A 10,842-nucleotide genomic window follows, 5' to 3' on the forward strand; every position below is an offset into this window, starting at 1 on the left:
CCCCGATATCACCGTTTCAATTTCACTCTAGGACTAAAATGACACTTTCGTATCAGCAAAGCTATCACTCGACTTTCTTATGCGAGAGTCTAAGAGTTCTTCTCATTGCTGCTGTGCTGTGCTCTGAAAATTGTTCTTTCTGGCGAGCTTTCCCGCACGAAATGTCACCTTTTAAAATGTTGCCAATTACGCCATTATGAGCAGAACAGGATGCGCAGTGCAATACTAGGGAATCACCTTAACCAAAGTTGCATGAGGTTGTTACCCATGTGCTTGTTCTCACGATTGCCTTTTTAGGTAGTGGTACTACTAAGATGGGTGGCCTCTTAGATTATTTTATGTCGTAAGTAAAAGATAAACGATATAGTAGAATTTAAAACCGTTTTGCCACCTGAACCTTGTCCTGAAGAACCTCCTTCAACAAAGGGAACCTCCACTAAAACAGGAAAATATCTTTAAACCACAGAGCATGATTTTTACAATACAGATTGCTGCCAATTTTCTTATGAAAGCGTTTGTATCTGAAATAAACAAAAAACGCTCGTTTTGGTTTTCAAATTTCCCTGGCGACGCCATCTTGAATAATTGTGACGTGTCGAGGTTTGAACTTAACAACAGGGCAATCCCCAAGTGACAATTATTCAAGATGGCGACGCTCGGAAAATTTGAAAGTGAATTAATTCACTTTCTTCGATACAAACTCTTTTTCGAAGAAAATTGTCAAAGAGATTTGATTGCAAACATTATTTTGTTCGGTTTAAAGTTATTCATTAGTCGGAGTGGAAGTTCCCTTTGCTATAAAGGACATGAAAAACTTGCTATAGAATGTTTAAAATAATTCAATTTCAGTAGCGGGCTGTAAACAGCGGACCAAACTCCAGAATACGACCCTCTAAATTAGCCAATCATAGCGCAGGTAGTATAATTTGAAAAATATGATAAGAAGAGGATATATGACATGGCCGCTCGGAGATACGAAATTTCTTTTTGAGTGTGCAGAGAACGGGTGAAAAATTTTCAACACAAGAGGAGAAATTTCGTTCTCAAAGCTGTCATGGAATGTTCTATTTGTTATATAAACACCAAATAAATACCAAACCAATTCATTTAAATATTTTCTGCAATTCTAACGTACAACAACGGGGAGTTAAGGTGGCTTAGTGGTTATCAACCGCGCCTCCCACCTCTGCGACCCGGGTTCAATCCTGATCTCGAGGTCGTATGTGGGCTGAGTTTCAGCCGATCTCAATCTGACTCCGCGGGTTTTCTCCGGGTACTCCGGTTTTCCTCCCTCATCAAAATCGACTCTAGATCGATAACATGTGGGCGGATACCCTCTTTTTTAGGGATAACCTCGGGTATCTCTCCCTTTCATTTCATTGAATGAATAAAGTTGGTATTATAACAACAGAGTGATTTATTATAGCCATGGCAACGGTGATATTTTCACTTGTAAAGATAACATCATGTTTTTTTCCCGCGTGGAGATACCATGTTTTCGCGCGAAATCTCACCTGTTGTCTCATTGGTGTTTACCAAAGCGAGAAATCATGGAATTCAACAACGACAGTCACAGTGACAACAACAACAAAAATGGCGATAAAAACGACAATGACAAATGCCAGACTAGTGGCAGTGAGAATAACAATAACCAAGAGTCCATTACCCAAGAGTAAGTATTTAACAATTAGACCCGTAGCCCTTGCGGGCTTCGGGTCAATAGCGCATGAGGGGAAGCCCAATGGGCTATTGACCTGTGGCCCTTGAGGGCGACGGGTCTAATTGTTTTAGTATCACCCAACGAGTCGGTCAGAAAAGCCAATAATAAAGTTAGCAAATGCAAGTTGAAGAAAAGAGACCATTATGACGTTATCATAATGGGTGTTTATGGCAAAGTTTTTGTTTAAACAGTGGTACGCATGCTAAGGAGGGAGGTACCTCGTGGTTCACGTTTTCTTCCAATCAGAATCTAGCACCCTACCAGTGACATGCATATATAAGCGCGCGTTACATCGCGCTCACCCCTTTTTAGCTGCACACCATCACAATTTGCTCATCTATTGCAACTCGGATTTTTCGCAATTTTCCACCTCCTCCCATTCCGCCTGCCTGTGAACCACTTTTTTCTTTTTGTTTGTAGTCGGTGGCGGTTCCTCCCCCCCACCCCCCACCTTTCCGGAAGAGTTGTTGTCTATTTTATATTCGGTAGGTTTGAGAATTAAAATTCGTCACCTTTGGTGGCCAAAAATATGACAAACAATGTTGACTCTGTCATTGCTAACGAAGCCCTTCAGCAAACTAGTGCACCACCATGCAGTCCTCGTTTATTCGTTTAATTTTTCAGTACCCTTGCAACCCACTACTACAAAACGCCTTGTTATAAATTTTTATTTCGGAGTAAAACGAAAGACAGCGTCACTCTTTTCGCTACTTGAGGACTATTACTAATAGTCCTCTAGTAGTGTAGCCAATTAAAATGCGGGATTTGCATTAGTCCACTAGTTGGGTGATACTAAATGTTATTTGCCAGTTGGGAGGTACGCATAGCAAAAAACAGTGACCGAGGTCTTGAAAATACTGCCCGAGGACGCAGGCCGAGGGGAACTTTTTCAAGAGCGAGATCACAGGTTTTCGCTGTACGGACGGGCCCTTAGCTGGTAAATAACTTTTTCCCTCTCTCTCTCCCTTCCTCTCTGAAATCACTTTGTTAATTGTAACTCACACCGCGCTTGATAGCGAATGCAGTATTAAGCCACTTACAAGCTGAACGTTTCAAAGATAAATATTTTTATTTGAATTCTACTTCCAGACATGTTGTCTAATAAGAAGTATCTTCTCTATGTAAATGGCAGACTCGTTGTCGAAGAAAAAAATGGAAGTTTAAGGTCATAACACAAGCTCACGCAACTAAGGCTAGGATTCCGCTCGCAGTGAGCGGGCCGGATGAGAAAATTTCGCCCGCTCCCGAAAGAGCAATCAATTGCAGGATTTGTTAAATTCCGCCCACTCACGCACAGTGAAAAAAGGGAAGAAGCTGGTATCAGGTTTGTCCCCATCAGCATCAGAAAATCGTTTTTGTTTAAACCAAGTTTTGCTTGAAAATACTCGTTGTATCCAATTCAAATCTCCCGGGGTTAAGATTCTTTGAGTATTGTATTTGCATTATAATGTGACATTCACATTTAAATGTCATTCTCCACTTGCACAAATCCCATAATACACCTCTTCTATCCCCGAAATTTTGTATAATCATTGCTTGCAATTGGGACAAGAAGATGTCCTAAGAGAAATGCCTATGCAAATTTTTGGGGAGTAAAAGAGGTGTATTATGGGATTTGCGCAAATTGAGAATAGGAATTTCTGAAACAAAACGTTTCATTATTCCCAAAAGGGTTTGAATTGGGTACAACAGTGAGTAGGCCGATTTGGTCTATAGCTATGTTTCTCGTGACGTAACCCATTGTTTTTAATAGGGACCTTAAGCAAGGACGATGACGACGGCTACGAGAACGCCACTTAACAATAGGTTTGATACCCGTTCTCACCAATTGGAATGTGGACTCACTCTTTCCAAGAACTGTGTTGTTATTGAAGGCGCGTAACAAGGAGTCAAGAACAGAAGCTTCCAGTGTTTAATTATAAAACGTACAGTATGTACAATGCGATTGCCAGAGGTCATCTGCTTGGCTAATATCAGATACGTGTTATATGAAATACGAGCGAAGCTATAAAGCTAACAGGGAATTGAAAGCTAATTCCACAAGAACTAGCGACTTAAAGTAATCGCAAAATTATTACAGTAACGGGAAATAATATTTTTAGACAACGTTCTCGTAGCCGTCTTCGTCGTTCTTGGTTCTTTTGTTCTGTGGTTGGCATATTTGAATATCAGAAGAAATGTGACGTCAATGTTTGTAAACAGGAAATATCGCTATTGTTTATTTTCCGGCAAATATTAGTTAAGAAATAGAAACCTTCCTGATGCTGACGCGGACTAGGCCAATTTGGATAAATCTTAGCTTACCCTTGTGAGATGGACTCTTGCAATAACAAAAGCAGTGCTAGTTATGGACTGGCAGTGGCAATTACAACGGCAATAATAGGGGGACAACTAAAATGACAATGCAAGTGGTAGTGGAATAATAAACTGACTTATTTATAATAATATTACAAAATGTCACAGAAATCGTGGAAACCAAAAGATAACATTTATGAGGATATCCTCGCCCATTCTCGTTCCGAGTGGTCGCTTTTCTTTTCGTCGGCACGTCGGCACGGCACAACTTCTGATTGGTTCCACTCCAGAAAGTCCATCAATCATGGACTGCGAACTGGGAGCGAGGTTGTGGTATGTAACAAAGTAGCCGCACAAGGGATTGCTCGTGCTTAATGTAACTTATTGATCGTGTAAAGAACACAATACCCCCATGTTTTGCCTTCAAAAACTAAGAGTAGCTGCCCTAAAAACAGATAATAGTGACTTCAAGATCTGCAGCGGCGACGGCGACGAAAACGTCACTTCAAAATGTAACTTTGCACAATCCTAAATCTCTCACAGTTATTTCATTTAATTCACTTCGTACATTATAACAACAAGTTTATTTAAGTGCCAATGGATTTAGCACAAGAGCACTTATTGGAGACTTTAGCGAAATTAACTCAAATCAAATCAATCAAATATTGGTTTTTGTGGAGAGAGGAAAACCGGAGTACCCTGAGAAAAACATCTCGGAGAAGAGTAGAAAACCAACAAACTCAACCCACATATGACGCCGAGTCTGGGAATCGAACCCAGGCCACATTGGTGGGAGGCGAGTGCTCTCACCACTGCGGCACCCCTGCACCCCAATTACTCGCTGTGCCCAATTCCCAAGAATTCTAAAAGTTGAGAGAATTATCCTAAAACTGAATTTATACCGGCTGTTTCAGAGTAAAAATGTAAAACGAAAGATTCGCATTTGTATGCTCACGTTGTCGTTAAAACCTCAAATTTGGTGATTTCACGTTGTAATTATGCATAATACAGCAATAAAATGCGTGCCGCACTTGCAGCGCGATTCTTTTTCCGCTTTTATCCATTCATATTATTTTGTTTGTAGCATTGTCATGGCTGTAGCCATTGTTGATTCTTAAACTCCCTAATACAGAAAATTGACGGGCCGCGTTCCATTGCAGATCGAGACTTCTGGGTTACGGACTTCTGACTTTATTTTTCTTGTTTAAGGACGATGCCTGCTATTGTTATGGCGCATCTCGAGATACTCGCGTTTCCTATCAGTGATGTTTACTAATGCAGGGATATTTTTGCCCATTTTAAAACTATCCGGAGAAAGTAGATCTTAGTAAGTACTCTTGGTATCCAAAAAGAAAATTGGGGGTAACCGAGCAGATTTTTTTGACGAAGAAAATAGCCACAGCAGCAGTTGTTTCTCTCGATTACGAAATCTCTGTTCCCCATATCATACGTCACAGGAGGGTGCTGATTTAATTTTTGAGCCTGCACTGAAAAGGCAGATACAGCGGGAAAAGCTCAATTTCGAACGTAATTTCTCGCAAAAAACAGAAAACGAGAAGAAATAACCCTATACACTTAACTTTACTTATGTTAGGCTTTCCAAAAACAATACTGGAAAAATTGCTAATTTTGGCCTTCAGTTCTCCTTTAAAATCTACATTTCCTGCATAATCGTAGACCGGCGCAAAAATATCTTTGAAATAGTAGGCACCGTCTTTAAGATGACTCTTCTGAATCGGCCAGCCAAAACAATACTTTCACTTTCTCTTTTAACGTTTCTAAATTCAAACTGCATTTGTTTGGTCAAATGTCAACAGACTTTCTTGAAAAAGGAAATTTAAGTCAATGCTTTTGCAAATTTATTTTCGACATTTTCCCATGACAATTACCCGCGACGCGCGAAGATTGGAACCCTTCGTTGTGCGCACTCTTAGAAATTTGAAACAATAGTGTTTACCTTCAGTTAAGTTGCAAAATATGGAATTTCTTTACGAGTCATGGGAATCGGGCACAGGGAATTACTTTCAAAGAGATCTCTTTGTTTGGAAGTATCTCTCACCTTGTTGGCAGCGCGGCTGCGAAAAACCAGGTGGACACAAACACTGATATCCTTTGTCTGTAAATCCAGATTGACAAGTGCCTCCATTATAACAGTGGACAGTGTCACAAGCACTCTAAAAGTGAATACAAAGGCAATCAATAAAGAAAATTAATCGATATACATCCTTATCGATTATGCCATCCTTGGATAGAATGCGATTATATTTTCATTGGAGTTAAAAAAACAGTACCCAGTATATAAAATCACACAGCATAACATTATCATGAACGTATTGGACAGGTACTGGGAAGAAGTAAGGGATTTCGTACAAAGTCTTGTCGGAGAGAGAAGTAAAACAGTATACAAAAAGATACAGAAAGCCATGCTAACAAATACCCTAAACATTGCAAGAAGTATGAAGATACTAGATCATGAACAATGAAAAATAGTAGCTAGTCGTAGTCGTCGTCGTCGTCGTCGTCGTCGTCGTCGTAGTAGTAGTAGTAGTGGTAGTAGTAGTAGTAGTAGTAGTAGCAGTAGAAGTAGAAGTAGAACCCTGGTCAGGACAAAATGTAGGAATGACGGTCTGACGTAAAACTTAATTGACAGTAATAGCAACCACCTTATCGAGGGAGTGAGTCAAGGAGTGAGACAACGCGAATATGAAAAAAAAAATTAAAAAGATCCAGTTCATATTGTGCCCTTTTACAAAGTCGTACCATAGCATCATATCCTACAGAGTTTACGAACAAGTTATCCGAGAAGACCTAAAAGTGCAATTATGTGCAGATGTAATTGTGATAAAAGTGACACTTGGGCCGGCGACTCAATCGCAAGTTTGAAATTACGGCTTCTCACATGGTTCATACAATGTCCCCAACAGACTGCGATGTAGAAGACGATATCGATAGAAACAAAACCTACGTCAGCTCCACAGTAGAGATAACCCACTGTGTCCACAAACTCATCATCATGTCTTATGTGAGTCGCATTGTTCAGATCACATTTGTATTTTTCTATTTCAAAATTAATACTGACGCAATTGGCATTGTGATAGCAGAGCAGTTCACAGGCGTCAAGATCCCGGACTTGAAAGGTTGTTATATTGTGGTTCAATAGCCGCTTGTCCGCAAAGAAGAAGGACGACGGAAACACCAGTTCTCGACGATTTCCTAAAAAAAATGTGAAGTACAGGTTTATTGGAATGGCTTTGCAGGCACAACACGCGTGATACGTCTGGACAAACCATCCACTTAGTATGCCTTCAAAGACGCACTAAACTGGATAGTTCGTCCGTGAGACGCCTTAAAAGAGTTAATGCGAATTTAACAGACGCAGAAAAAATGTTTCCACAAGTTCGTCCCAGACGATTTATGCGTCCCGTCTTTACACTAGGAGACAGTGGATGGAATATGCCTCTCTAGTATTAAAACGGCCATAAACAATGTGGTTTTCCTGTTGCATGATACATGGAAGAACAACTTGGTTTGTCGTCAAATTTAGTATATCACAAAACCTTAAGAACATGTTAAGAACGTTTTCATGCTCAAATCGCGAAAACAATAATAATGAAATAATAATAATAGTAAGAAGAAGAACAACCTTCAGCCTCAGCTCAAAAACTAGACGTTTTTTTTTAACATAAAAAAAAAAAGAGTGTATACAAGAAAGCGACTTGTGCTAGAACTTGTAAAAAGCCAACTGGTTTCCTCCTGCCAGTTGGGGTTCTTCGTCATGTTTCTGTACGTTTGAATTGTTTCTTTATGATGAATATATTTTTACCACAATTGCTTGTAATCTCGAAATATGGTTGGCTAATTTGCCGTTGTCGATAAGAGTCTAGACAACGCTGAACGCTTCATGCTCGCGTCAATTTGTCACGCAATGTAATAGACAATCAGTAAAGCCCATTTTGGGAAATAAACCCATCATATTACGAGAATGTTATAGACAACGATTGCTCTTTCTTTGTGTCCTGATTTTGGTCACGCTCTGAAATAAAAACTTGCTTTGGCGTTGAATATTGTGGTAAAAAAACAAATCGAAAGTGGTTCATGTTGTGCCGACGTCTATCCCATGTGTGAACTGACGATCCGAGAGTACTTGAATACCCAACTCTTTAATATCGTTTCTTATTACACTCTGACACCGTTTAAAACTATCTGATAACTGTACTTGAAAACTCCTAATTGAACTCGAAACTACTATAGATGCTGGTACTGAATACTGAACAATGCTGAATAATACTGAACACTCTAGCTTTGGCAGATACGCCCCTATTTAAATTGGCGTCACGTGGTAACATGACATCACAATGACATCACAACTTCTAACACAACATATATTCCTCCCCACTTACATTTTTTCTTTTATATTGCGTTTTTTTTTAAATATATTTATTATTTATGTGCTCTTTCTTTCATGTATCGGTGACATTTTTAACTATCAAACCATACTCGATATTCAGTTGAAAATAAGCAAGAATAAAAGAAAACGGCAAAGCGTGCTGTTCCCCGAGTAGCTTTGCGTAAAAAAATCGCGGCTGGGATGGATTTTCGAGGCGCAAACCGCCTCTGAGCTGACTGCGGTCGAAATCTTAGTGTGCAGCCTTGACTTCGTCTTAGAACAGTGAAAACACGGAATTCCCGAAACGGTAAAATAAGCACCAAAACGCACAAGAATACACCAGAGGTGAGTCAGTTTTATTCATTTTATTGAATGAACGTTAAATTGAGCGTTTTTTTAGGCTTCATAATCGACGGTATTTTATTTCCCATACAAAGTCTTATAACGCGTTTAAATTCTCAACGGCTGCCTGTAACGCAACACCGCTTGCACTCAAAGGTCATCTTCCCACTAGTAATTAATTATTACACGCTCTCTAGTGACGCGAACTTGGGCTGCCTATAGTCTTTCTAGGTTTTTAACGCCTTCATGAGGTGCATTTCACTTCAGGCCATTTGAAGCCCTGCAAAGGCGAAATTTTGTTTCGGTCGCGAAGCGGCTTTACTTACGTTTTTCAGCCAAAAAAATAGCACTAAATACATCGGAAAGGATAAAGAAAAGGATTTTGGTTCATTGGATGGAATTTAAAGCCTTGAAATTGCTGGAAAGGTAAGATCGTTTTCTTAGCGTTCTTTTAGCTTCGCCTCGCCAAGTGGTGTTGTTATCGCACATAATTTTGTTATGCCTCAAAATATTCGCTTGTTTTCACTCCATATTTACCTTGATTACATGTCGATCGTTCAGCGAATTATTTTATCCTTTGTGATGAATTTGGTAACTTGGGTGGTTTTTAGCTAGCCTCCTTCGCAGCCGTTTTTAGGCTCGCCCCTCCCCACAAACGCGGGGGGAGGGACGAGCCTAAAAACGGCTGCGAAAGGAGGCTAGTTTTTAGCCAACAGACCGTGATAATTATTCGTAATGTGATCTGTCTCGTTGCCGTAGTAACGGGTCGCAAATTTGACACATATCTAATTATCATATTACACATTATCGCTAGTTTTTGAGACGCGGAAGGCAAAAGAGAACATTTCACGTGACAGGACAGTGGTGTCTTTTATACTAATCATCTCTAATGGAGAAAAGATACTTTGCAACGTAAATTTGGTTGTGTCAAGACAAGTTAAAAGGGAAAACAGCTCACTTCCGGTTGCCGTCCGCGTCTCAAAAACGCGCTTGCTTAAGCTCCCTAATAAAAAAAAAAGGTGTAGCTCAAGATTTGCATAATAATAGAACTGAATGAACCAAATTCCCGCTGTGACGTCAGGTGCAATCAAAGAATTACTAAAAAAATTCCGAAAATATTCGTGCCTGATCAGTTTTCCGTCAGATTTATGTCCAAGAAAGCAGATAAAATGAAGACAATTTTTATTTGTATCCAAAAATTCGTAATCAACGTTAAAATGACCAAATTCGTCTGGATATTGGTTTTTCTGTTACGTTTTTTTTCTTTATATTTTCTTTTCTTAATTTTTTTTAGTTCTCTGCAAATAAGTACACGTTGTTTTTGAAAAGCTTAGTTTCTTAGCTTTAAAATGATATATTGCTTCTCCCCTAACTTTACTTTAAATACTTTTTAAGAAAAAAATAAAATAAAATAAATGAAGACATTTTTTGCGATGGCCGATTTCGCGCGGCTTTCTTTTGAAAGGGAACTAGGGAAAAGAGTCTTACATACTGACGATAAGAATGTTTTAAGAAAACTGACACTTCCAACCTATGACAGGCCCTCACTTAAATTTGTTGAGGTCAGGTTGAGATACAATTGAGTGAACAAAACAACGTATCATACCTTTAGCAACTGCATATAAGGAGAGGATTATTAGTATTAGCAGACAAGCTTCCAGAAACGTCGTAAATCCAAAGGGTTTCATCCTTCCTTACTGTTTGACCGTCCGTTTAGTTTAAACCAGTGAGATTTACCATTGCTTATCCAGAAGTGAAACTAGTTAATAATAAATGGTTCGGGGTTTTTAAAGGCGTTTCCACCTAATTGTGGATAAAAGCATCAATTAACCGCATGAATATTTCATCAAAGCCCTGAGGACATCCCTCTTGAAATTCAAGCGACCTGCTTTACTATATTATACTTCTCTATAGAAGGTTATCACTTACCCAATATCACATCGTTCTTTCTAAAGTATCGGGTTTTTTTACATGGAATACCACTGGTCCCTGTAAGGAAAATGTGCATCGTTGAAAAAAAGAAAACGCGCGCCTGGTGCTACTTTAAATGTAAAGAAAGAATAAAGGTTGACAAACTAAGTTCATGTCAATTAGCACA

At 39.3% G+C, this 10,842-nt stretch overlaps 1 protein-coding gene across 1 annotated transcript in view; it reads right to left on the reverse strand.

The window, feature by feature from the left end:
• Positions 1-10,489, reverse strand: part of LOC138032739 (sushi, von Willebrand factor type A, EGF and pentraxin domain-containing protein 1-like) — a 13,208-nt gene extending 2,719 nt beyond the window's left edge. The window contains exons 1-3 of the mRNA XM_068880448.1: positions 10,351-10,489; positions 6,981-7,228; positions 6,075-6,189 (exon numbers count right to left, since the gene is read on the reverse strand). Of these exons, the coding sequence (XP_068736549.1) occupies positions 6,075-6,189; positions 6,981-7,228; positions 10,351-10,432 (445 nt within the window). The 5' untranslated portion in view covers positions 10,433-10,489. The remainder of the gene's footprint in view (positions 1-6,074; positions 6,190-6,980; positions 7,229-10,350) is intronic.
• Between the last annotated feature and the right edge of the window lie 353 nt (positions 10,490-10,842).

Source organism: Montipora capricornis, chromosome 14 (genome assembly GCF_036669925.1).
Source record: "Montipora capricornis isolate CH-2021 chromosome 14, ASM3666992v2, whole genome shotgun sequence".
Lineage (NCBI taxonomy): Eukaryota > Metazoa > Cnidaria > Anthozoa > Scleractinia > Acroporidae > Montipora > Montipora capricornis.